Source organism: Leuciscus leuciscus (assembly GCF_965113295.1).
Source record: "Leuciscus leuciscus genome assembly, chromosome: 18".
Classification (NCBI taxonomy): Eukaryota; Metazoa; Chordata; class Actinopteri; order Cypriniformes; family Leuciscidae; genus Leuciscus; species Leuciscus leuciscus.
Window position 1 is genome coordinate 25,069,199 of NC_138742.1, and position 26,919 is coordinate 25,096,117.

The 26,919-nt window shown below is 38.7% G+C and overlaps 3 protein-coding genes across 3 annotated transcripts in view; 2 read left to right on the forward strand and 1 right to left on the reverse strand.

The window, feature by feature from the left end:
* adcy6a (adenylate cyclase 6a) overlaps positions 1 to 12,304 on the forward strand; it is a 58,775-nt gene extending 46,471 nt beyond the window's left edge. Inside the window, exons 8-24 of the mRNA XM_082145005.1 lie at positions 404 to 562; positions 664 to 805; positions 1,695 to 1,823; positions 1,995 to 2,023; positions 2,120 to 2,267; positions 3,206 to 3,303; positions 4,442 to 4,529; positions 4,612 to 4,728; positions 5,036 to 5,197; positions 5,294 to 5,469; positions 6,646 to 6,669; positions 6,771 to 6,800; positions 6,965 to 7,097; positions 7,243 to 7,506; positions 8,143 to 8,347; positions 9,761 to 9,885; positions 9,970 to 12,304. Of these exons, the coding sequence (XP_082001131.1) occupies positions 404 to 562; positions 664 to 805; positions 1,695 to 1,823; positions 1,995 to 2,023; positions 2,120 to 2,267; positions 3,206 to 3,303; positions 4,442 to 4,529; positions 4,612 to 4,728; positions 5,036 to 5,197; positions 5,294 to 5,469; positions 6,646 to 6,669; positions 6,771 to 6,800; positions 6,965 to 7,097; positions 7,243 to 7,506; positions 8,143 to 8,347; positions 9,761 to 9,885; positions 9,970 to 10,098 (2,158 nt within the window). The 3' untranslated portion in view covers positions 10,099 to 12,304. The remainder of the gene's footprint in view (positions 1 to 403; positions 563 to 663; positions 806 to 1,694; positions 1,824 to 1,994; positions 2,024 to 2,119; positions 2,268 to 3,205; positions 3,304 to 4,441; positions 4,530 to 4,611; positions 4,729 to 5,035; positions 5,198 to 5,293; positions 5,470 to 6,645; positions 6,670 to 6,770; positions 6,801 to 6,964; positions 7,098 to 7,242; positions 7,507 to 8,142; positions 8,348 to 9,760; positions 9,886 to 9,969) is intronic.
* A 4,549-nt stretch (positions 12,305 to 16,853) lies between these two features.
* spmip11 (sperm microtubule inner protein 11) lies at positions 16,854 to 20,384 on the reverse strand. Its single transcript, XM_082145311.1, has 3 exons — positions 20,192 to 20,384; positions 17,281 to 17,416; positions 16,854 to 17,184 (listed from the first exon to the last, which is right to left on the reverse strand). The coding sequence occupies exons 1-3, from the start codon at positions 20,280 to 20,282 to the stop codon at positions 17,136 to 17,138; spliced, it is 276 nt and encodes a 91-aa protein (XP_082001437.1). The 5' UTR covers positions 20,283 to 20,384; the 3' UTR covers positions 16,854 to 17,135.
* A 218-nt stretch (positions 20,385 to 20,602) lies between these two features.
* Positions 20,603 to 26,876, forward strand: LOC309481301 (polypeptide N-acetylgalactosaminyltransferase 6-like). The gene is made up of 11 exons (XM_082146168.1): positions 20,603 to 20,720; positions 21,686 to 22,168; positions 22,279 to 22,451; positions 23,423 to 23,572; positions 23,789 to 24,023; positions 24,424 to 24,541; positions 25,229 to 25,429; positions 25,532 to 25,663; positions 25,761 to 25,862; positions 26,044 to 26,214; positions 26,399 to 26,876. The coding sequence occupies exons 2-11, from the start codon at positions 21,687 to 21,689 to the stop codon at positions 26,510 to 26,512; spliced, it is 1,878 nt and encodes a 625-aa protein (XP_082002294.1). The 5' UTR covers positions 20,603 to 20,720; position 21,686; the 3' UTR covers positions 26,513 to 26,876.
* Positions 26,877 to 26,919: the final 43 nt, after the last annotated feature.

Here is a 26,919-nt window from a genome sequence, read left to right on the forward strand (position 1 = left end):
GATAATAGTTATTTTTTAATTATTAAAAAGTATTAGATGTAAATTTATGGAATTATATATTGCAGCCACTGTTATTATTGTTAATTAAAAGTATTAAAATAATTTTTGCTCATTTAAACAAAGCTTAAATAAAATAAAATATTAATATTAGATGAAAACTTTGTTTTAGCAACTAACTAAAATAATTAAGATTAAGTACTAAATTTACTAGAACTAAAACTGAAAAAAAAAAAAGAAGAAATAAAAGAAATAAAAACAAAATGACTAAAACTTAAACTAAAATTATACAAATAAATGCTAATTAAACATATGAATAAATACTATAATAGTATATAAATAAAACTAAAACAAAACAAATTTCAGCGTGTAGTTTATTGAAAACATGTTTATGCTTGCGTCACAGATTGGTGCGAGAGGTCACGGGGGTCAACGTAAACATGCGGGTCGGTATCCACAGTGGTCGCGTGCACTGTGGAGTTCTTGGATTGAGAAAGTGGCAATTCGACGTGTGGTCCAACGACGTCACGCTGGCCAACCACATGGAGGCTGGAGGCAAAGCCGGGTGAGTCAAAGACAGAATATAGATACACACCTCATACATGTACACAGTTACACATAACACTGGACAGACTGTTTAGTAACTGCAAAATTAATGTTCCTCAGGAGGATCCACATCACTAAAGCTACTCTGCAGTACCTGAATGGAGACTATGAGGTGGAACCAGGTTTTGGAGGGGAGAGAAACGCCTATTTAAAAGAGAACAGCATTGAGACCTTCCTAGTGTTGGGCTGCAGTCAGAAGCGGGTTAGACACGTCATATTACAACAATTTAACTCATTCCCCGCCAGCGTTTTTAAATAAAGTTGCCAGTCACCGCCAGCGTTTTTGATCATTTTTACAAAAATGTCATGGCTTCCAGAATATTTTGTTGATTGAAATTCTGAACATCCACAGAATGGAGTTTCTGTACTCTTTCAGAAGATGTGTCATAGAAAGCTGGAAAATTCTATAAATGGCGGGGAAAGAGTTACAGATTCTTGTTCTATAACTTTTATCATCTTCAAATGCCACCATCTATCCACATTTCTGCTATATATATATTTATATATTTAAAACAAGATCAATGAAATTATTTTTATACTGTACATTATAATGTTGTGATAATAAATGATGGATTTTAGGTCATGTTTACGTGACAACGATGGATTTCTTTTAAATTTTTCATGCACAGATGAAAACATTGTCAAAACGATCCCCGTTCACACGGATCCGCAAAAACAACTAAAACGCAGTATTATGCTGCCAGGCCAGTAGATGGCGCATGTGCATGACGTCACCGTTTCCACAAATTCTTGTTTTTGTAGTTTACACGGAGACGATAACGGTATCATATTTAAAAACTTGCACTTTGAAACCCATTTTCTTTGCCCAAGTTTGCATTTTCAGGACCCCAAAATGCCATTGCCTTGCAAACGAACAGCCAAAAACATATACGTTTTGTTTTTAGTTGACAATTTGGACAAACAAATGACAGAATTTTAATATTGGTTAAGATTTATCGGTTACCTGCCGTTTTGGTTTATCTGTCAAAACACAAAAATCATTTTAATATTGCTGCATCCCTAATTTTCCTTCATCATTACATTCAAGAATCTTGACCACAGTACTTTTCCTTTGCCCTTGACTGTTTCAGAAAGATGAGAAGGCCATGATGGCTAAGATGCAGCGCACGCGGACGAACTCCAACGAGGGTCTGGTACCGCGATGGGTGCCTGACAGATCCTTCTCCAGGACTAAAGACTCCAAAGTCTTCAGACAGATGGTGAGACCCCACATGACCTGTCGCTCAATCTGCCACCCACTCCCTATGACACTCGCCTGATCGCTCTCTCGTGTTCCTTTAGCCGTCTTCCACCTCCTATACGTCCTCCTATATTACTCACAGATCTTTCTGATCTTCTTTGACTTACATTTGTTCCTTCTCTTCACTCAGGGCATTGATGAAACAACCAGCAAAGACAAGTGAGTGTTTTGTCTTGTCTTTTTGAGAATAAATGCAGTTGGGAAAGAAGAACGCAAAAGGCACAATTGTAACTGTTCTTCTGCTCACGAACACAGCCGTGGTGCTCAGGAGGCGCTGAACCCGGAGGACGAGGTGGATGAGTTTTTGGGACGTGCCATTGATGCTCGCAGTATTGACCAGCTCCGCAAAGACCATGTGAAGAAGTTCCTGCTCACCTTCCAAACCTCCAGCCTGGAGAAAAAGGTCAGGCTCAAAGTCACTGGCTGAGTTCCAGCTTCCCGTCCAGATCTCCCCACCCATTCAAGTTTAATTTAGCAGTGCCGATCGTCTAGCAGACTAACAGGATGGATGAGATCATGTGAGATCAAATGTCCTCCAATTTCCTGTTTGGTATTTAAGAAGGGGAAAACTAGGAGACTGAATTCTTTGGATTTGTTCAGAGTAGTTTTTAGCATGTCATGTGGTTAACAGGGTCATCTGGGTGGCTACTCACCCTCAAGTTGTTTCAAACCTGTATGAGTTTATTTCTTCTGCTGAACACGATATTATAAGGAAGATATTTTGAAGAATGTCGGTAACCAAGAAAGTTGATGGACCCCATTGACTTCCATAGGAGAGAAAAAAAAAAATACTATGGAAGTCAATGGGGTCCAACAATTATTCGGTTACTGACATTCTTCAAAATATCTTCCTCTGTGTTCAGCAGAAGAAATAAACTCATACAGGTTTGAACAACTTGAGGGTTAGTAAATGATGACAGAATTTTCATTTTTAAGTGAACTATTCCTTTAAGGCCCGTTCACAACAAGGACGATAACTGTAACAATAACGATAAAGATATAGATCTAAAAATCGTTCTGAATATATAAGAGAATAGCAAAGTCCTGCTATGACGATCATGACACTGAGGAACGATATTGTTGGACTCACTTTTCCAGCTGATGAATGATAAAAACATTGACAGCCAATCAGAATCCATTCTGCTTTAAAGAGCTCAAGCATTTAAAGCGGCACATGACAGATCTGTAGCGCGCTTATAATAAACAGAACGATATCATACGCTGGTGTGGATACTAATATAGTTATCTTTGTAGTTCGTGGTGTACACAGCCTTCATATTTGGCACAGATTAGTAAGTCGACATGTTTTGATGATGTTTTATTCCCTTGTCTTGTTTCTAGTATTCTAAGAAGGTAGATGATCGTTTCGGCGGTTATGTGGCCTGTACGCTGCTGGTCTTCTGTTTCATTTCCTTTATCCAGATCGTCATATTCCCTCAGTGAGTGATCAACCCACACACACACACACACACACACACACGTTTACTTAGCTGTCTAAATGAGGATATTCCATACACTTCTATTGTTTTTATGTTATAGCTAGTTATAACCAGGGCTTGACATAAACACCCGCCAAATGCGGGTGTATTTCAACAGTGGCGAGTAACGAACGCAGTCACTCCTACTAACCACTTCCACGGGTTGAATTGTATATATACATTTTTCAATTGTCTTTTAAAAAGGCATCTGAAATAATAAACTAAGTGCAATGTAGTGTTGTCAAAAATATTGTTTTTATGATACATATCGACACTGAAATATCTGAAACGCTTCCAATACTAAAACATCCACAGAATAGATAGACGATATCTATCTATAGATGTGCTCTGGCTCTCATCTCTCCGACAGCGAGAGACACACAAACCCGCCTCCCCTCACTCACTCGTTTCATTTGCTCTGGATCAATATTGTTGCTGTTACAGGGCTTTCATTTCAGCACGTATTGCGCATAATTTTACTCATTGCCGCAGATTTTGTGCTCACACCCAAAGTGCGGCACATAAAGCCGCCTCTCAATACTAAATTGAGTTATTTTTCGCTGCTTATTGCACTTGAACAGTCAAACACACAAAATAATGTCAAAATGCCGGTCCTGGTGAGTATTCACATAAACACAGTCAGTTATATTTTAAGTGAATGTAAACGGAAAGAAAACGCATGTGTAACAGTATAATGGATCCGTGTGTCAGGTCTTAAAGTGACAGCAGCCTAATATACCTTCTGCAATATTAAGAAAATGAGCCAGAGACTGTAGTAAATACACCAGTCCGTGAGTAATATGAATAAATAGTGCTCATAAATGGACGTCGAGACAGTATTCTCACTTGAAACAAGTGGAGGTTTGGATCCGCAAAATGGTATTCCTTACTTCACGATTCACTGAAATGTCGCTAATGTTGACCGCATATTAACCCTAAGATTTTTACAATTAAAAAACTTTATTTACTTAATACTGTTTTTACAAATGAGGACGTCCCCAAACTGACAGGTTTAGCTTACTTCTGGCAACATATTTGTCCCCAAATGATGGTTAATTAGTCTGAAACACGAGTCTGAAACCTCCTCTGTGTTCTGCAGTACTCTGGTCATGCTGGGAATTTACATCAGTATCTTCATCATTCTTGCCAACATCCTCTTCATCTGTGCCATTTACTCCTGCGTGAAGGTAAGCAGTCTAGGTGCGCCGCTTTTCATTCGCTTGCGTTTTGCAAATGTGTACAACTGGCCTGTATCTCTCTGTCTCGCAGCTCTTCCCCGCCGCCATGCAGACCGTGTCCAAGAAGATTGTTCAGTCTCGCACCAACAGCACACTGGTGGGAGTCTTCACCCTCATCCTCGTCTTCATCTCTGCCTTTGTCAACATGGTACGCAGAGCTGCCAAATCACTTCGCACACAATAGTAGTGTTTCTAACACTTCAGCTAACAATCTTATTTCTTCCAAAGACACCGTATGATCACAAATGTTGCTTTAAAAGAACAATTCTGTCATCATTTACTCACCCTCATGTTGTTCCAAAACACGTACGTACTTTGGCCTACGACAATAAAAGAAATGATGACCAGGGTTGTCAAGCTCCAAAAATGGCAAAGCATTAGAAAATGAGTGCAGTGAGCTCATCATAATGATTGTATATTTTGTAGCTTGAGTGTGTGTTTTGTGTTTCCTGCAGTTTTCCTGTGACACACGGAAGCTGGTGGACTGTGTAGCAGAGCGGTTTAACTGGTCGTCGTCAGAGATGGTGACTCCCTGTGTCATTCACAACTTGTCTCGCTCTGCAGCCAACGGCCTGGATATCTGTGTCAGCGACACTCCCTCCTGCCCCTTCCCCGAGGTAAAAAGAGTGTGTAGTCACACCAAGATCGGAAAACTGACACATTACAGGTTTCGTGCTGACTCAACCTTGTGTTTACCTGATGTTCTGCTTCAGTATTTCAGCTACAGTGTGCTGCTGACGCTGCTGGCCTGCTCCGTGTTCCTGCAGATCAGTAGTATAGGGAAGCTGGCTTTAATGCTGCTCATCCAGCTCACTTTCCTGCTGCTTGTGGAGTGGCCAGAGGTGGCGCTGTTTGACAACGCAGACCTCTTCGTGACGGCCAATGCCCTGTAAGTACCACTGCCGGCCACTAGAGGGCGTCGGTACTGCTCAATCTCAACAGAGAGAAGTTGCTTTGAAGTGGCTTTATGTTCTGATGAGAATAGTGGGCTGCAGTATTTTTGTAGGCCAAAACCCAGAAACGAGAAGTCAATGTTTTGTTTTGTTTTAAATGGGATTGTGGTTAAATGGTTTTATTCTACGACATTAAACACACCAGTAATACCCCACTCGTGATTTTTTTTAAAGCCAGTGTCTTGAAAAAGGCGGTTTCTAACAACTTGCTAAATGGTAATACAGGGAATGCAGTCGAGCAACCGTGGTGTAGTTCGTGTTATTTAAATAACACTTGCCTGATGGCTTATGCTACAGCTAACCCGGACGTCGAGGTCACTTCAGTGATTTGGGAAAAGCCCGTAAAAGTCCTGGCAGAAAGCGATGCATAAAGATGTAGTGTAACGACGCCCAGTTCCAGGAATGCACTAATATTTTGTTGGTAGTGCCAGTTTGCAAAAATTCTAAGTTGTCAACACTTCAGAAAAAATTTATTTCTATGGAGTGTTAAATTCACTAGCTTTTCCCTTACACTTGTGAGTTTTGCAAAGGACTTTTACGGGCTTTTCCCAAATCACAGAAGTGACGTCGTCGTCCGGGTTAGCGGTAGCATAAGCCATCAGGAAAGTGTTATTTAAATAAACTCCTGATGTACTTACAAACTTTCCAATGCCTCGTTTTATGAGTACAGAACATATGTGTTCTACTAGGTTGAACCATCCCTTTAACTAAGATTAATAAATGCTGTAGAAGTATTGCTCATTCTTAGTTTATGTTAACTAAGGTAGTTAACTAATGAAGCTTATTGTAAAGTGTTACTGTAATTTCTGCTTTTATTATTAGTTTTTGTTCAATATTTAACTTTATTTAAGTTAATGGAAATTATTGAATAGTTTAAGTTTTAGTTAACAATAACTAGAGTGGTTTGCAATAATAGTTATAAAATAAATACTTTTTGTTCCCCCAAAACTGAAAATGTGGTTCTATCTCTGATTTGAATATTCAGCTTGTGTATTTGTATTAAAAATAAATGCTGTAAGGTTTAAGAATTCTTGCGAATACAATGTGTACTTTTGCATATGTTTGTTCGTTAAAACAAGTGTTCTTGCTGTTCTTTTTTTATTTTATTTTAGAGTTTTCAATGAAACTCTGCAATGGTGAGACCTATATTCCTCTCTTATGCTTCCTATTAATCATATATGATCATTTATTGTTTTTACAAGCTCAGAAATGATTAATCTTTATGGTTTTCCCACAGGTCCAATCTCAATACAACTACTGAACAGTGGTATGTCCTCAGACTTCTTGAGTTTTTAATTATTTGAATTGCTTTGAATGTTTACCTGTAGACACTAAATCTTTCTTGTGGTTGTGTGTGTGCTGTATTCTGTTACATCCATGCTGTGATGTGAATAATTGATCCTGTGGCTGACCCGATCTCTCTTGTTGCAGTACTTTCAGGGTGACTAAAGTGTCCCTAAAGGTCATGACCCCAGTGATCCTCACTGTATTTGTACTAGCACTGTACCTACACGCCCAGCAAGTGGAGTCAACAGCTCGTCTAGACTTCCTCTGGAAACTTCAGGTCAGGATTTGAATCTATTAGTTGAACCACTTTTTTGCATTTTTGTTGCGGCATACTTGATTCACTAAGATATACAATAGCGTGTGTGACCAAAAATAATTTGTTCATACAATACCTTCAGAATTTGATATATGTACTGTAATAGGCCACAGAAGAGAAGGAGGAGATGGAGGAACTTCAAGCCTACAACCGTCGGCTTCTCCACAACATCTTGCCCAAAGATGTGGCCGCCCACTTTCTAGCTAGAGAGAGGAGGAACGACGAGCTGTACTACCAGTCGTGTGAGTGCGTGGCTGTCATGTTCGCCTCCATCAGCAACTTTTCCGAGTTCTACGTGGAGCTGGAGGCCAACAACGAGGGAGTGGAGTGTCTGAGGCTCCTCAATGAGATCATCGCTGATTTTGATGAGGTTAGAAGGCTGGAGATTAATGTTTGAAGAGAATGAGGGAATCTTAAATTATTAAACCAATCTGTGTGAGGAATATGAAAACATCTTGGCTTGGCTTTTTTGACTTGAATACACTACCATTTAGTTTGAGGTTGGTTATATATTTTTAATGCTTTTGAAAGAAGTCTCTTATGCTCACCAAGGCCAGAAATACTGTAAAAACAGTAAGACTGTGAAATAATATTACAATTCAAAATTACGTAGTTTACTGCAATATATTTTAAAGTTACATTTTTTCCTGTGATGGCAAAGCTGAATTTTCAGCATCATTACTCCAGTCTTCAGTGTCACATGATCCTTCAGAAATCATTCTAATATGATGATTTGATGCTCAAGATACATTTCTGATTATTATCAATGTTGAAAACAGTTGTGCTACTTCATATTTTTGTGGATAAATATTTTTCAGTACCAAGTTAAAAAGAACAGCATATATTCAAAACAAAAATCTTTTGTTACATTATAAATGCCTTTACTGTCACTTTTGATTAGTTTAATTCATCCTTGCTGAATAAAAGTGTTCATTTCTTTCAAAACAAAATATCACTGACTGTACAAGGTAGCGTACATTGATGAAACCCTTTCTCACTATAACAGATCATCAGTGAGGATAAATACAGGCAGCTGGAGAAAATAAAGACCATTGGCAGCACCTACATGGCAGCATCTGGCCTGAACGACTCCACCTATGACAAGGAAGGGCGCTCGCATATAACCGCTCTGGCCGACTACGCCATGCACCTCCGCGAACAGATGAAATATATCAATGAGCATTCCTTCAACAACTTCCAGATGAAGATCGGTAAGCGTCAAAACCTACAGGCTCACATAGGAGTCCAGTGTTCACTGATTATTTATTAGAAACAGTTGAAAATGTTTGGTTTGCAAAATCAAAGTCATGTGGTGCAACCAAGTCTCTTAAAATATCAAATAATTTGATACTGTTGATGTAAAATGTAATGCGACTCCCCACAAATAAAATGGTATTTTTAAATTAATTATTCATGAGATTTGTAACAAAACAAAAAAATCTCTTGATTAAGATGTGTATACATGTTTTTAAGGTGTAAAAAAAAAAATATATATTTTAAATTGTTTACAACCAGTGTTATTGTTAGCTAAAACTATTACAAATGTTTTTGTTAATTGAAATAAAGCCGAAATAAAGAAAAATATTTGATGGAAGAACATAAACTTAAAAAAAACTTTAGAAATTATAAATGTTGCTTTGGCAACTAACTGAAATCAAATATAATGACTACAACTGAAACTGAAATAAAAAATAAAATAAAAAATATATATAAAAATAAAAGCTAAATACTATAATATTATAATATAAATAATACTAAAAGAACACTGGTTACACTACATGATGTCACATGACATTCATTTAAAATGAAAGTTTTTCAAAACCATTTGAAACCAGCATGAATACTAAGGGCACTTTCACACTGGCAGTTTAGTTTGAAACGGGGCACGGTTTGCAGGAAAAATTGTTAATGTGAAAGCTGTCATGTGGACCCGGGAGCGCACCGGGAGGAGGTGGTCTGAGTTCGGTTGCACTCGAACTGTGCCGAGATTCGCGTGAATGTGAATCTACTACTTCCCTACTATATAGTATGAGAAAAACAGTATGTGACAAAAGAAGCAAGTCTGACATCATATGACTCATAAAAAATTAGGCGAAACTATATACTATACAATAAACTGCATACTATGAACACTTTATTATCCCATGAGGCCAAGGGAGAGGATTTATGAATGGCAGTGATGCTGGTAGTTCCCATGATAGCATGGTGAATGTAGTACGTCCGGTTTACATTCATACTACACACATTTTTGTGAATGGATTTGTGAATGGCAGTGAAGCGACGTAACCACAGAACGTATAAAACTATGGACGTAGTGTCCGTGACGTCACCCGTAGGTTTCTGAAGAGCATTTTTGAAGCCCAAAGTGGGCCGGCCATCGCCATCTTGGCAGCGCGTCACTCCCGGATAACTGAAAATGGGCAAAGAGACGGGATTAGCTGAGGTGACGTGACGCTAGCAGACAAACGACAAGTGGCCACGCCCTTAATTATGCAGAACTTTAAGGCTTAATATAATTTAAACGGATGAAATCTCTCTCCGACTCGGACCTCGGCAAACGTGCCCAGTGTGAAAGCCCCCTCAGAGTACATTTCTAAGAAGTTGGCATATGCATGTGTGTGCAGGGCTGAACATTGGGCCAGTGGTTGCAGGAGTTATTGGAGCCAGGAAGCCCCAGTATGATATCTGGGGAAACACAGTAAACGTGGCCAGTCGGATGGACAGCACAGGGGTCCCGGACCAGATTCAGGTAAACCTTCAATCCTGTAGAGGCTCACAGTGTCGTCGTCATCCTGAGTAAGTCACGTAGAAGTGATGTTCTGGTATTTTACAGGTGACCACAGACCTGCACCAGGTGTTGGCCAGTAAAGGTTACCAGCTGGAGTGTCGAGGGGTCGTAAAGGTGAAAGGCAAGGGTGAGATGACCACTTACTTCCTGAACAACGGACCTCCCAACAGTTAGCAGTGCACTAGAATTTCTTTGGATTCCCACAACTCCCCAGAGAGGAGGATTTCTCCAGGCAAGCTGAAGACAAACAAGTAGCCATCGCCATCACTTGATGAAAGAAAACAAACAAAAAAAGGAAGATTATTGAAAAAACAAAGCAGACTCCACACTGGAGAGTCGTGGCGGTCGTGGATATGCCTGTGCACCTTGAAGGACGATTGTTTTTAAGCCTCTCCCTCAGGCTGCTTGAAAGATGCAAAGTCTGTTTATTTAATAAAGGCCTTTATTTGCCGAAGAAAAACGCTGTACATAAGGCATTTTCTCCAGTTTTATTTTTGTGAATTTTTTTTTTTTCCCTGTTATTTTTATTTCAGGAGAATATAAATACAGGTACTCATGTTTCGTTCGGAATTCCTTATTTATTTTGATCTTGATGTTTTGTGCAAAAAGTCCTTTATGGAAAAAAGTTGGAAAACACATACACATTTATACCCGTACATAAACATGTACGCTCGTATATTTGTGCGTGTACGAATACAGTATCTGTATAAATTATAAAGAGAACTATTGACCAAAGACCAAAGTATTTAATAGAAAAGAAGTTTGCGGAAGTTTTGAATCTTATGTAATGCCCTGACGCCCTCGATTTCCCTGTTTTTATGGCGTTTTATCATTTAAAGTAAATCACACTGACTGACCAGCGATCTCTGTCACTGGCAGAGCGTTGTGCTCTGGATCATATGAAGGATTTAATTTAAAGACTTGCTTTTCCTTAAGAATGACAAATTCTAGATGGAAAAGTGTGTCGGAAAGCTGTGGAACAGTAGGGTTTTTTTGGGGGAAGTACGACCAGGTCTGGGCCTTTAACGTCCTCAAGGAAGACTTCAGTTTAGTTTTGTGTGTTCCGTCAACCATTTCTTCTTTTTTCAAAGAAGTATTTTTGGTACAAAATGAAATAAAAGGAAAAAAAGAGTTTTTCGGAGGCATCTGGGGAAAAGCCACGGCATTGGATACCACGGTACAAGACAGTTTATCGAGATCCAATTCATTCTAGAAGGACTTTTTTTTTAAATGAAAGAAATATATCTATAAATTATGACTGAATACTGTGCTTTGTAATCTCGAAGGGGCATAACTCTTTTCACTGTGAGGTTTCTATGATACGACTAGCTGCTTTCTTGCCAAACTAAACAGCTCAAAAGCATGTCTGATTGTGGTATCTTCTCTACGATTTTTGTTTGTTTGATTCCCTTAAGTTTTAATGTTTGGGTATTTTGTATCACCTCTGTATCCGTTTTTATTCCTATTCTGGTTGTTCTTATCTGTTTGATTATGATTATGATTCCATTCCAGCTGAGGAGAGGGAACAAAGACTTGAGAATTGAGACGTTCTAGCAAGTTGGTACTAACTGATCAACTGCAGTCAGTGACGTATGAACAATATTCCCTCCACTCCATCTCTTTAAGGAAAAAGCCACATGGGGAAATACATAATCAAAACATACACTTCAAATTCATTTAGATGTACTATAACACTTAACAGTTGCTAGCCTGCTAATTGCTAACATAGAACCAATAGAGACTTACCGTACACTGCATGCCTGCAGTGCGAATTGCAGTGCATTTGCCTTAATTGAACAAACTTCAGTATATGATAACAGTGCCTCTTTAAATCACACGCTAAAACCGCGCAATTCACCTGTTTGATGCAACCCATTACAGCAACGTTTGTTAACTCGGTCACCTCTTTCAGCGAATTGACTTGCATGATGGCCAAAGCACTGTCTTTCTCCTGCTGTGTGTTCTTCACTTATTGAAAACTTGCTGTGATAGTAGCTTGGTCATTGCATGTCAGTTGGTCACGTTCGTACCAAAGGCAGGGCGCCCCGTTGTTCCGTCCAGTATGTGCAATAAAAGCGTGCACAAATGGAGATTCAGCGTGAGGGAAGGAAACATACTATCTGATGTACTGTGAGCAAGCAGGAGTGTATTTTAGTACTACTGACTCTCACACTGGGGCCTCTGTCTAGATCAGGGCTGAACGACTCCTGATCGTTTCTTTATTTTCATTTACCTTTTTGTTTGTTTGTTTGTTTCATTTTTTACTTTAGTCGAAGGATTAGAAAAGGGACAAGCTTTTCAACTTTGCAAAGGAAAGTTGAGAAAAGACTCTTGAATATAGAAAAACTTTTCCCCTCAAAATAAAAAAATATCTGTTTTATTTGTTTTTTGTGATTGCTTTGTATTGTGGTTTTTGTTTAAAGGGATAGTTCACCCAAAAATGTATATTCTGTCATTTATTCACTTTCATGTCGTTCCAAACCCGTTAAGACTTTCGTTCATCTTCGGAACACAAATTAAGATATTTGTAATGAAATCTGAGAGATTTCTGTTCCTCCATTGACAGTCTAGGCAACTACCGCTTTGACGCTTCAAAAAGTTCATAAAGAGATTGTAAAACTAATTCATTGATTAAAACAAACGTGCTGCGTAACACATGAGAATGAACCTCATTGGTTCTTGAGTAAGCTTAAACGTGCTGCATAACATGAGAATGAACCTCATTGGTTCTTGCTGAAGCTCAAACTTGCTGTGCAACACGAGAATGAACCTCATTGGTTCTTGAGGAAGCTTAAACGTGCTGCGTAACACGAGAATGAACCGCATTGGTTCTTGAGGAAGCTTAAACGTGCTGCGTAACACGAGAATGAACCTCATTGGTTCTTGAGGAAGCTTAAACGTGCTGCGTAACACGAGAATGAACCTCATTGGTTCTTGAGGAAGCTTAAACGTGCTGTGTAACACGAGTATGAACCTCATTGGTTCTTGAGGAAGCTCAAACGTGCTGCGTAACATGAGAATGAACCTCATTGGTTCTTGAGGAAGCTTAAACGTGCTGTGTAACACGAGTATGAACCTCATTGGTTCTTGAGGAAGCTTAAACGTGCTGTGTAACACGCGAATGAACCTCATTGGTTCTTGAGGAAGCTTAAACGTGCTGCGTAACACGAGAATGAACCTCATTGGTTCTTGAGGAAGCTCAAACGTGCTGTGTAAAACAAGAATGAGCCTCACTGGTTCTTGAGGAAGCTTAAACGTGCTGTGTAACATGAGAATGAAACTCATTGGTTCTTGAGGAAGCTTAAACGTGCTGCGTAACGTGAGAATGAACCTCATTGGTTCTTGCTGAAGCTCAAATGTGCTGTGTAACATGAGAATGAACCTCATTGGTTCTTGAGGAGGCTTAAACGTGCTGCGTAACACGAGAATGAACCTCATTGGTTCTTGAGGAAGCTTAAACATGCTGCGTAACACGAGAATGAACCTCATTGGTTCTTGAGGAAGCTCAAACATGCTGCCTAACATGAGAATGAACCTCATTGGTTCTTGAGGAAGCTCAAACGTGCTGCGTAACATGAGAATGAACCTCATTGGTTCTTGAGGAAGCTTAAACGTGCTGCGTAACATGAGAATGAACCTCATTGGTTCTTGCTGAAGCTCAAACTTGCTGTGCAACACGAGAATGAACCTCATTGGTTCTTGAGGAAGCTTAAACGTGCTGCGTAACACGAGAATGAACCGCATTGGTTCTTGAGGAAGCTTAAACGTGCTGCGTAACACGAGAATGAACCTCATTGGTTCTTGAGGAAGCTTAAACGTGCTGCGTAACACGAGAATGAACCTCATTGGTTCTTGAGGAAGCTTAAACGTGCTGTGTAACACGAGTATGAACCTCATTGGTTCTTGAGGAAGCTCAAACGTGCTGCGTAACATGAGAATGAACCTCATTGGTTCTTGAGGAAGCTTAAACGTGCTGTGTAACACGAGTATGAACCTCATTGGTTCTTGAGGAAGCTTAAACGTGCTGTGTAACACGCGAATGAACCTCATTGGTTCTTGAGGAAGCTTAAACGTGCTGCGTAACACGAGAATGAACCTCATTGGTTCTTGAGGAAGCTCAAACGTGCTGTGTAAAACAAGAATGAGCCTCACTGGTTCTTGAGGAAGCTTAAACGTGCTGTGTAACATGAGAATGAAACTCATTGGTTCTTGAGGAAGCTTAAACGTGCTGCGTAACGTGAGAATGAACCTCATTGGTTCTTGCTGAAGCTCAAATGTGCTGTGTAACATGAGAATGAACCTCATTGGTTCTTGAGGAGGCTTAAACGTGCTGCGTAACACGAGAATGAACCTCATTGGTTCTTGAGGAAGCTTAAACATGCTGCGTAACACGAGAATGAACCTCATTGGTTCTTGAGGAAGCTCAAACATGCTGCCTAACATGAGAATGAACCTCATTGGTTCTTGAGGAAGCTCAAACGTGCTGCGTAACATGAGAATGAACCTCATTGGTTCTTGAGGAAGCTTAAACGTGCTGCGTAACATGAGAATGAACCTCATTGGTTCTTGAGGAAGCTTAAACGTGCTGTGTAACACGAGAATGAACCTCATTGGTTCTTGAGGAAGCTCAAACGTGCTGCGTAACACGAGAATGAACCTCATTGGTTCTTGAGGAAGCTCAAACATGCTGCGTAACACGAGAATGAACCTCATTGGTTCTTGAGGAAGCTCAAACGTGCTGCGTAACATGAGAATGAACCTCATTGGTTCTTGAGGAAGCTTAAACGTGCTGTGTAACACGAGTATGAACCTCATTGGTTCTTGAGGAAGCTTAAACGTGCTGCGTAACACGAGAATGAACCTCATTGGTTCTTGAGGAAGCTTAAACGTGCTGTGTAACACGAGAATGAACCTCATTGGTTCTTGAGGAAGCTCAAACGTGCTGTGTAAAACAAGAATGAGCCTCACTGGTTCTTGAGGAAGCTTAAACGTGCTGTGTAACATGAGAATGAAACTCATTGGTTCTTGAGGAAGCTTAAACGTGCTGCGTAACGCGAGAATGAACCTCATTGGTTCTTGCTGAAGCTCAAATGTGCTGTGTAACATGAGAATGAACCTCATTGGTTCTTGAGGAAGCTTAAACGTGCTGCGTAACATGAGAATGAACCTCATTGGTTCTTGAGGAAGCTTAAACGTGCTGCGTAACACGAGAATTAACCTCATTGGTTCTTGAGGAAGCTTAAACGTGCTGTGTAACACGAGAATGAACCTCATTGGTTCTTGAGGAAGCTCAAACGTGCTGTGTAAAACAAGAATGAGCCTCACTGGTTCTTGAGGAAGCTTAAACGTGCTGTGTAACATGAGAATGAAACTCATTGGTTCTTGAGGAAGCTTAAACAGCACGTGCTGCGTAACGCGAGAATGAACCTCATTGGTTCTTGCTGAAGCTCAAATGTGCTGTGTAACATGAGAATGAACCTCATTGGTTCTTGAGGAAGCTCAAACGTGCTGCGTAACATGAGAATGAACCTCATTGGTTCTTGAGGAAGCTCAAACGTGCTGCGTAACATGAGAATGAACCTCATTGGTTCTTGAGGAAGCTTAAACGTGCTGCGTAACATGAGAATGAACCTCATTGGTTCTTGAGGAAGCTTAAACGTGCTGTGTAACACGCGAATGAACCTCATTGGTTCTTGAGGAAGCTCAAACGTGCTGTGTAACACGAGAATGAACCTCATTGGTTCTTGAGGAAGCTCAAACGTGCTGCGTAACACGAGAATGAACCTCATTGGTTCTTGAGGAAGCTCAAACGTGCTGTGTAACACGAGAATGAACCTCATTGGTTCTTGAGGAAGCTTAAACGTGCTGCGTAACATGAGAATGAACCTCATTGGTTCTTGAGGAAGCTCAAACGTGCTGTGTAACACGAGAATGAACCTCATTGGTTCTTGAGGAAGCTCAAACGTGCTGCGTAACACGAGAATGAACCTCATTGGTTCTTGAGGAAGCTCAAACGTGCTGCGTAACATGAGAATGAACCTCATTGGTTCTTGAGGAAGCTTAAACGTGCTGTGTAACACGAGTATGAACCTCATTGGTTCTCGCACGTCAAGTGAAAATGCTTGAGCTGATGTGTGAGTTGATGAATTAAAAGCATGTGAATAAAAGCCTAAATTATATCTGTTTAGTGTACAAAGTGATCGTGTCTCTTTGGACTAAACTGCTCAATTCATATGGATTAGTTTTACGATATCTCTCAAAGTGGAAAGTGCATAGCTGTATATGGAGGAACAGAAATCTCTCAGATTTCATCTCATTTGAGTTCCGAAGATGAACAAAGGTCTTACAGGTTTAGAACGGCATGAAAGTGAGTAAATTATGACAGAATTTTCTTTGACAGAATAGTTTTTTGGGTGAACTTTAAATCCCTTTGTTTTGGTATATTTTAATCATTATATTTGAGTGACCATAAATGATGCATCATTTGAAGGGTTTTAGTCACCTTAAATTATTTATAGGCACATTGTACATTTCACCAATTTTATCACCATTATTGGGTGAAAAATGGGAAATATATATATATATATCATTTGTTTTCAATTAATGATAGTGACTTCAATAATCAAACTAATATCACTTTAGTAGCTTCAATAACTTCAATTATGAACTTCAATGACTTAAATGATCAAACTGATTAATTTCATGTTGAAACTTTACCTGTAAATAGAGATGCCTTGCAAATTGTAAATATTTTATGCATTTGGTGAGTTGAACCATTTTGTAATTCAAACACCAATGCTAAGGTAACTTAACATTTAATCTTATATCAGTTATTTCAACATTTTAGTCCATTTCTGATAAAAATGAAAGAAGAAAACAAAACATTAAGTTAAAAAAAAACATTATTTTTGAATGACAGCTGCTTCAGGTAAAGTGTAAAGTTTAGTCACAAATAGTTCATTGTTTTATTAATACTAGAGTTTGCCGCCATTATACAGGTAAATGCAAAGAATAACATTTAGCACATACAGTACGGGACTAAATTTAGTACACTAAATTCTCAAAACAATATGGCACAGTCATAAATGTGTGTATTGGATACACGTTACATTTGCGTATCCTCTGCACCTCTTGTTCTACAAGGCGACGTGACACAGTAGTGTTGAAGCATTATGGGACAGTGATCATTTCATAGCTTCATGGATCAGGGATCAAAACAAACTGAAGTCTGGGTAGGTCATTGACATCTCATTCACAAATCTGAGAAAATAAATGAAATGTATGTATTAAAGCATTACACAATTATTTGTTGACACACATTGGCCTACACAGAGTTTGGCTCAAGATTCATCATACTTTGTCATTTCGCTGTTTTTGCGTGGGAAGTGACGGATTTGAGTCCAAGGCTCCTGGTTCTTCAGGCCTCCAGTGGGAACCCACCAACCATACCGCTGGTTGTCCGTCACAGGTACACGATACAGTTCTTTAGGACCTGAAAGGGAAACAAGATCTCATCAGTGACCACCAAGAGTGTTGCAAATTAATGAAGATCTAAAACAGGGCTGCTAACTAACTTTTGAGTTCAGTTTGGAGTGAGAATTATAGTATTGTTTTAGATTTTGATTAAATTCATAAGCTTGCGATTTGATTCCCATCTTGATTTCAATTAGATTCAATGTTGATTAATTTCAATATACTGTATTATTTCAGGTTTCTCAAGGAAAAAAGTCTCTGAACTACTGCTGTACACTACAGCCTACAGGGAACCAAGTCAGCTGTACATTATTATTAAAAGTTAAAATTAACAACTGATTTGTAAACAATTGCATATAAAGGCAGTTTTGTAATAATAACTTTTTGTGATATAAGTGAATGTAATATAATGCAGGGTTTTTTTCTCTCAAATTGCTCATTTTTCTATAAATTTTTTCCCCATTCTATGGCCACTGAGTGGAATGCAAGGTTGTTTCGCCATGGAATAAAACAATTTAAATGATAATTGTGACTTTTTCTCTCACAATTGTGAGAGATAAACTCTCAATTGCGAGTTATCATGTCAGAATTGCTAGTTGTTTATAACTTGCAATTCTCACATTATAACACACAATTGCGACTTTTTCTCGCAATTGCAAGTTTATATATTGCAAATCTGACTTTTTTTGCAAGTTTATATCTCGCAATTTTGAACTTTTATGGCACTGGCGAATTTATGTCACAATTTTGAAATTTTTCTGAATTGTGAGATATAAACTAGCAATTGTGAGCTATAACGTCTAATTCTGAGGTAAACAATATTTTTTTTAATTAATAATTATAGCTCGGAAACAAACTTCCATAGAGTGACTTTCCTGAGGTAAACAAAGTTACGTGACATTGTGTACAAGCCTTTTTATTGGCGTCTGACCGAGCTATTACATGACATGATACATTTCAATAGGTTGTACCGTTTCTTTCAACATACCTTCGGATGTTCATTCATGTTTATTCTGTGCTATAACTATAGTAAAGAGGAAGAGATGGCGCTTGAACTTGGCGCTACAGCGATCTCTCACGCTCATTAAAGAGCCACAAAACTACTTTTTTCTTTGTTTAAATTTCGTAATAAAATGTATAGAAATGGAAAGCTGAGACTTTTTGTTTTATATCAAAAGTAAACTGCTCTGTCTTTTGCCAGTTGTCAGTGTCTTTGCTCCTCAATGTTTTTTCATTGAGGGCGGGATGCTTTAGATTCTAGAGAGCATTTGATTGGACAGTAAATCTGATGAGAAGCTGAAGTGCAGAGTGATGTCATCAAAATCATTTACCCATATTGAAGGAAGTGAGAGATTGTAAGTTTTTAATGATTATATCTTCTCAATGCGAATTTTGAGATTGTTTTGGAGCACACGTTACAGTTACAAATTACTTCATAAAAAAAGTATTCAGTAACGTAATCCAAGTACTATAATATGAAAGTAATGTAACTGATTACTTTGGGATTACTTCAAGGTCACATATATAAATAAAGTCAAGCAAGAAGAAATATATATTTTTTTTTTTAAGAATTTGGTCCAGTGTACAATATTTGCAAAATATACACACACATGCCTGAAATATATTTATGTAAAGGTCTATACAGACATCTAGTGGCTAATGTATGGTATTACAGATTATTTTGTTTTATTTTTTAACAAATTTTTAACTAAAAAAATAAAAACTCAACATTTACATTTTTTACACAATCTACATATTAGTTTATTTTAAAATAGGCCTACATGTTGACTAAAGCCGTGATCTTTCTTAATTTGCCTGACTGAACTTGGGGCGTTGGCAGTGGGAGTTCCCCTACGTTACCTAGACAGCGAACATCCCGTTACGTGAGAAAAGGACATTTTGGGTACTAAAAAAGCTACTCTCCTAATTTCTACAAAATAGCAGCGGAACTTCCATGAATTAAAAGCGATTTTACCCGCAGGCAGCATCGTTTCTACTAGTAGCAGTGATTCAATCTGCGTTTTAGGAGATTGTAGTCAGCTGTTATTTGCACACGCACCAGCGGGTGGCACACGTGAGTCATTACTGGCAACAGAACCAGGAACTACTGTACAATCAAGCAGCGCTTAATATTGTGTTATTATGCCAAAATACTTATTTATTTAGTTTTAAATGAAACCATTGTAATCCTGAAAGTATTCCCCCTTTTTTCAAAATGTAACTATAATCTGATTACTATGTTTTTTGACGTAACTGTAACGGATTACAGTTACTGGATTTTTGTATTCTGATTACATAACGCCGTTACATGTATTCCGTTACTCCCCAACCCTGCACATAGCTTATGTAAAGCTTACTTAACAGTAAGGCTAACATATTCACACTAAAAGCCAAACAACTTCAATTTTGATTTCATGGGGACTTTAAGACTAATTAAAAAAATTGTATAATGCACGAACAAATCTGAACATGATGTATTTGGTAGGCCTACTGTATATCAATTATTAATTTCTCTATTTTGAGAAAGAATATGAATTGCATGAACTAGCCTATACAAAACCTCTCTTTACTAATGCAGTATGTGGGTGTTTGATGTATTTAGTATGAAATTACACCCCCGAACGCGTCTGCTCATATCCTGATATCTGCTCTGGCTGCCAAGATGCAGGTCTGATGAGTCAGAAGGAAAAAAAAAAAAAAACATACTGGACCTCACTAGTAAATGTAAACAGTCAGATGTGCTAAAGACGCGCAGCGCCTGCATTAAAGTCGAACCAAAGCAGCCGAGCCATACCTCGCGTATCTAGTTTGTTTTGGGCAGATGGTAACATCCTGTCCCCAACAGGGTTCTGATAGCCCAGATATGTGATTCCGAAGAAAGCCATAATCAAATCTGTATAATTAGTACTAACGTTAACGTTACCAACTGAACTGAACGAGCACCGAAAAGAGTCGAGCACGAGCTTCACGCGCTAATGTTTCTTGTGTTGTCATGGATACTTGCACTGCCCCTCATTTCCTGTTCATTCATCAGCACGTTTAAAAAATAATGCTCAAATAAAAGTTAAATTTGATTACAGTCAAATTCAAAGCCATAAACACATTTCATGCTTCCTAAATATCACCTCTGTCCAATTATTAGTTCACGGTTCTTTAGTTAACAACTTGTTTGTATAGAAAATAAACCGGTTCAATTATTCAATGAGATGCACCTGGCATCTTACTGCTAGAAAAAATGTCAATACGAGCCATTTTCACAATATCTTCTGAGTAGGCTACGTTTACTGTGGTTACAACGCGTTCACTTTAGTGCAGGACTGTAGGTAAGTAACGTAACGTAACATACTTGAGCTGAAGCACCATTCTTTGAAGGACGTACTCACTCCTTTTCGTGACATATTTATCTTACAAATTAGAGAAATGCTTGAGTTCTCATTAATAGATGTGTTTATGGCTTCTTTGAACGCACCTGCTACATTCTCAAAATTCTCATATTTAGGCAGGCTTCTTCTCGGTTTGGCTGTGTGGTTCTTTTGGAGATATTTAAATATTTGATCGAGGGTATAGTTAGACTTCCGCATTTGCTCGTCTTTTCTTATATCCAAGAAAATATTTTTTCTTATTTTTTTAGTAAGATACCAAAATGTTATTAATGGGAGAGTTCCGTCTTTCAAATCACTTTACTCAGATATAGGGCTACTTTGATAAACCTATAATTATTATTTATAATTTAGTGGTGTCGTGACGGATTTTGTGTGAAAATGCGATATCATATGTCATTCGCCCTTGGCTGTAATATACTCACGCACACAGAAAAAAGTAGCTCTTGACTCGGTGGACTGTGGTGCTTTTATGGTTTGGAAGTTGCATGCTGCGTGAAACTGAAAATTTGAAGACGAATGAGAGCAATTGATCATGGGCAGTCACCGGTTGTAAAAACAATTGTTTTTGCTTTTTATGTGTCCATCTGCTTTAAGATATCCAGTATCCAAGTGTACACCTGTGCTTCAAAGGCAGTACAAAAAAAAAAAAAAAAACAAGTAGTAGGCCTAGTAGTAAAACCTAGTAGGCCAAAAGTTATATGTTTCCTTCATAATGTATTTATAAGTAGGGAAATGTTGAATGTTGTATAACATGTCACACTGAGGTACACTGTTGTCAATTTTCTAAAATTGAAAACAGTCATTTATTTTGCAGAAATGTTCTGGTACTACAACAAATGGATTAAGTTACATAAAGTTCTTGTTGAACCAGAATTTGTGATCCAGTTTGGTTTGTTTTCATACAGGATGCGTTTACGAAGTCCTCAATGTGCACTACACATAAATCTGAGCTTCTTGGGACTGACCCTTTTAATCACCATTCTATGGGTAATACAGCTGGATCTAGGGGGGTGGAGGTCTGCCAGCAGGTTTCGAGGCCTTTCCCTAAAGCCAAGATACAGAGGCAGTGTGGGTTTGAATTCCAGCAGCACTTGGCATTTTCGAAAGGATGCCTCTGCACCACAATTTGAATGGGCTTCAGTATTATCTGGAGATGCCAGCTGTCCCTCTGGGTTCTATAGCATGAAGGACCTCAGGCCTCACATACAGAGACCTCAGGAGGATCCTGAAGGACCTGGAGCGGATGGAAACCCCTTCATAACTGGCATCATGACTCATGTGGAGTTGAGGGAGAAGCAGGAGGGTCTTTCTAGAAATGGCTTTAACCAGTTTGCCAGTGACCGCATCTCCTTCCACCGTAGTCTTGGTGTCGACACGCGGCCCCCTGAGTGAGTATCATAAGAGGCAGACTGAGCAAAATTGTTCGAGAGAACTTTTGACCATGTAGTTCTAGATTACTTCCAAATATCCAATCCAATTCTCTGTTACTCTTTTTAAGATGCATTGAGAAAAAGTTCAGCAGATGTCCACGGTTACCCACTACCAGTGTGATAATTGTGTTCCACAATGAGGCTTGGTCCACTCTCCTCCGCACCATCTTCAGTGTCTTGCATACTTCACCTGCTGTTTTACTTAAAGAAATCATACTGGTGGATGATGCAAGTACTCAAGGTAAGTTAAGGCAAAGATACATTGCATTTTTAGGTCCTTGGTATGAATAAGGTTGACAATAAAACGAGCAAACAAATTCCATGGACTTACATTGAAGAAGAGGCCCAAGCCACATCTTGAGACTCTTTTGACTTGAGCTAGTAAGCAACCGCCCAGAACACCCTTGTAGCAATGCCAAAGCAGTCACCTAGAACACCTTAGCAATGCCTTAGCAACCATTCAGGACACACTAGTAACACCTTATCAACACCTTAACAGCCACCCAAGAAAATGGCAATGCCTTAGCAACCACCCAAGACACACTAGTGACATCTTGACAGCTACCCAAAACACCTTAGGTACCTTACGTAGGTACCTTAGCTACCACCCAAAAGACTAGCAACACCTTAGCAACCACCCAGAACACAATGGCAACGTCTTAGCAATTCAAATCATATTTATTTGTATGGTTCTTTTCACAATGCATATCATTTCAAAGCAGCTTTACAACAACAGCTTAACAGCCACCCAGAAGAAAATGGCAAGACCTTAGCAAACACCCAGAAAACCATGGCAATGCCTTAGCAACCACCCAAAGCACACTAGTAACACATTGATAACAACCCAAAACACCTACCAACACCTTAGCAACCACTCAGAACAACATGGAAAGACCTTAGCAATCACCCAAGAAACACTAGCAATGGCCTGGAAACACCTTAGTGACCATTCAGAACATACTAGAAATCACCCAGGACACCCTAGCAACACTTTATCAACCACCTAGAACAGACACTCTAGTAACATCTTAACAACCACCCAGAAAACCCTAGCAAAAGCTTAGCAACCACTTAGGACACCCTAGCAACACCTTGTCAACCACTCAGCATACTATGTGTTAAAACGCTATGTCTTATTCAAATGTGGAAATCTTGTTAAAACCGTATATCTTTCATTTGAAATCTTGTAGATTAAGGCAGTTTTCATTTCAGAACATCTAACTGCCCCGCTAGAACAGTATGTTAAGTCTCTTGAGATTGTGCGTGTCCTGAGGCAGCGTGAGAGGAAAGGTTTAATTGCTGCCAGACTCTTGGGTGCACGTGAGGCTGGAGGAGAAGTGCTTGCCTTCCTGGACTCCCACTGTGAGTACATACTATCGGGGACTTTATAGAGTGCAGTGCACCACAACCTTTGGCTCTCACAGAAACTGAACTGACTGGAGGTATCAAACCTGAGTCCTTTAAAAGGTGAACATAATATATTCAGACAGTCATGAGGATCGAGTCCAACCAAAGTTGATTTGTTAAAGTAGGCACATTAGTCAAATTCATAATCTGATTTAGTGTGTGTTTTCCCAGGTGAGTGTTTCTATGGTTGGTTGGAGCCCCTGTTGGACCGGTTAATTCAGGAACCTACCACAGTTGTGAGCCCAAGCATTGCTGTCATCAACAAGGACAATCTACAGTTTTTAAAGCCAGTGCCATCAGCCCTCACACATACCCGAGGGAAATTTGACTGGATCCTAAATTTTGGCTGGGAGACTATACCTGAAGAAGAGAGGGTGAAACGCAAAGATGAAACCTATCCAGTCAGGCAAATGATACACACACATACACACACACGCACACACACACACACACGTTGAGTTTCCATGTTATATGGGGATGTTCCATAGACATAATAATTTTTATTCTGCACAAACTGTATACCCCCTAACCCCAAAACTACCCATCATGAAAAACTTTCTGCATTTTTAAATTTTTTAAAATCATCATAGTATAATTTACAAGCTGTTTTCCTCATGGGGACAAAAAAGAAATATCCCCACAAGGTCAAAAATGTTTTGGGGGACATTTGGTCCCCATAATGTAGGGTTTAACAGGACCACACACATACAAAAACACATTTTTCTCAGTAACACACATCAGTTTAAATTGCATTTATATCGCTGCTGCATGAGACGCCAATTTTCATGTAGTTAATTTTTTTTCAGGACACCTGCTATTGCCGGAGGACTTTTTGCCATTTACAAGCAGTTCTTTGAACACATTGGGACCTATGATGACAAGATGGAGTTTTGGGGAGGAGAGAACATAGAAATTTCATTTAGGGTAAGACCGTCTCGCACATTTTTATCTTTCACATCCTTTAACAGCGTCATTACTCCAGTCTTCAGTGTCACATGATCCTTCAGAAATCATTCAAGTGAACTTTTGTTAACATGTATCATAAAATTAGACAATTTTGACATTTGTCATTTTAACTAAATTGCTAACTAAAACTATAAAAAATACATTTTAAAAATTGTTTATAATATACACTGTGTAATAAAATAACATAGAAAACAAAATATAATAAAATATATATTTAATAATATATAACAAATATGGCAACTAACTGAAATAAAATAAAATTGTTGAAGTACTAAAATGACTAAATCTAAAGCTAAAATAAATTAAAGCTAAATTTAAATTTTAAATAAAATAAAATGACACAAGCACATACCTCTTATGATTCCAGCATGTTCCCCTGGGCCTGCTTGTACTTTTATGTTACTTCCTGTTCTACTCCATGTTTTGTAGTTTTTTGTTGTTGACTTCTGTGATTGTGTGTCACAGTGTTTCATATGTTCCTTGTCGAGTCTTGTCCTACATGGATGCATGTTTGGTGCTGCTCATTCTGTTACCTCGTTTTTTAATCCACCCGGCGTTACAAGAACACAATTTCAAAAACTAAAATGAAATTGAATTTAAAACGACAGCGCTCTGGTATCATACATTATGCATGGGCTCTTTCAGGTATGGCTGTGTGGAGGTCGTCTAGAGATCATTCCCTGTTCTGTGGTCGGCCACATCTTCCGCACCAAAAGTCCGCATACCTTCCCAAAAGGCATCGATGTGATCATAATCAACCAGATTCGCCTCGCAGAAGTCTGGATGGATGATTACAAGAAGATTTTCTACAACAGAAATAAAAAAGCTGCTGCCTTTGAAGCAAATGTGAGAGAAGTGGATAATGTGTGTAATATTTTAAAATTGATTGCAAAATAAGTCTTATTTGTAAAGCTCACATATTTCTCTTTTACCTTTTGAGGAGCACAGAAATCATACGGGGACATTAGGGAACGCCTGAAGCTCAAAGAGAAGCTACACTGCAAAAATTTCTCCTGGTATCTAGAAAACATCTACCCAGAGTTCTTTGTGCCTGATTTGAACCCTGTGCTGTTTGGATCGGTAATGCAGTGTTATAATTGTATCATTTATTGCAGTAATAATTTGATAATTTACAGCAATATGCATGTGTGTGTGCACGTGCTTATTGTGTCTGTAGCTGAAGAACATTGCCACAAAAACTTGTCTTGATATTGGTAAGAAGAATCATGGAGGGAAGCCAGTGATTTTATTCATTTGCCACAACATGGGAGTAAATCAGGTATTCTAATGACCACTGCTGTCATCCTCACATTATTATTATCATAATTTTTTTTTTTTGTGGCTATTTACTTAATTGCTTCCATACTTTTTCACACTGAATTTGACCACTTCTAAACATGAAAACGTAGCCACAATAAACAGAATCACTCTGCTTTTTCTGTGTTCTTTTATCTTTGTAGTATTTTGAGTACACGTCGCACCAGGAGCTGAGGCATAACATTGATAAGCAGCTGTGTCTGCATGCAACGATCGAGCCTGAACCTGTGCGAGTGGAGCTGTGCAACTTTCAGGGTGATGGAACCGTCCCAGCTCCACAACAGGTGTGGAGTTTCATTCTTGTTTCCCAACAGGTATAGTACATATCAATATCCCAACAACCCTTTGCCCTGTGACATTGCAAAAAAAATTAAATAATGTACTATCATGGCACAAACTTATATAATCTCAAACTTTTGTGCACTTCATCATTTTAGAGATTTTAATTTGGTCTTTTGTTTGTGTTATCTTACCTTATACGTTTGTGATTGTTTGCAGATATATCTTCTCCACAGTGCTCTGTTTAATAAGTGTTTAATGGTGGAATATGGCAACATCATCATGAAAAGCTGTGACCCTGCCAACAGTTATCAGCATTGGTCTTTCATCTGATCTGTGTCCGCCATCAGATTACCCGACTCTCTTTAGGAATATTGCACAAAATAGAAGTGCAATGAATAGTTGCACAAATGTTGCATCATGTTGTGCACTACTGTAAGTTTGTGCAATGCATCAGGAGTTCTTATTTGATTTAGTAAATTCAGTCAAACGAAATTAAACGTGACCTGATTAAATGCACTAAAATCATTATTTTTTCGAATGATGCACACTTTCAGTGCACACGTTTATTTTGTTTATCACTGTTCAGTTGCTAACCAATGTATTTATTATTACATGCAGGCTGATAAATTAAAGATATAAAGACTTTTTGTAAGCGAGGTGTGCAATGATTTGTGTTGTGAACTGGATTTATGCTCTTTTTAATGGTTCATCTCTGAGCAAGACCACTTAAAGGGGTA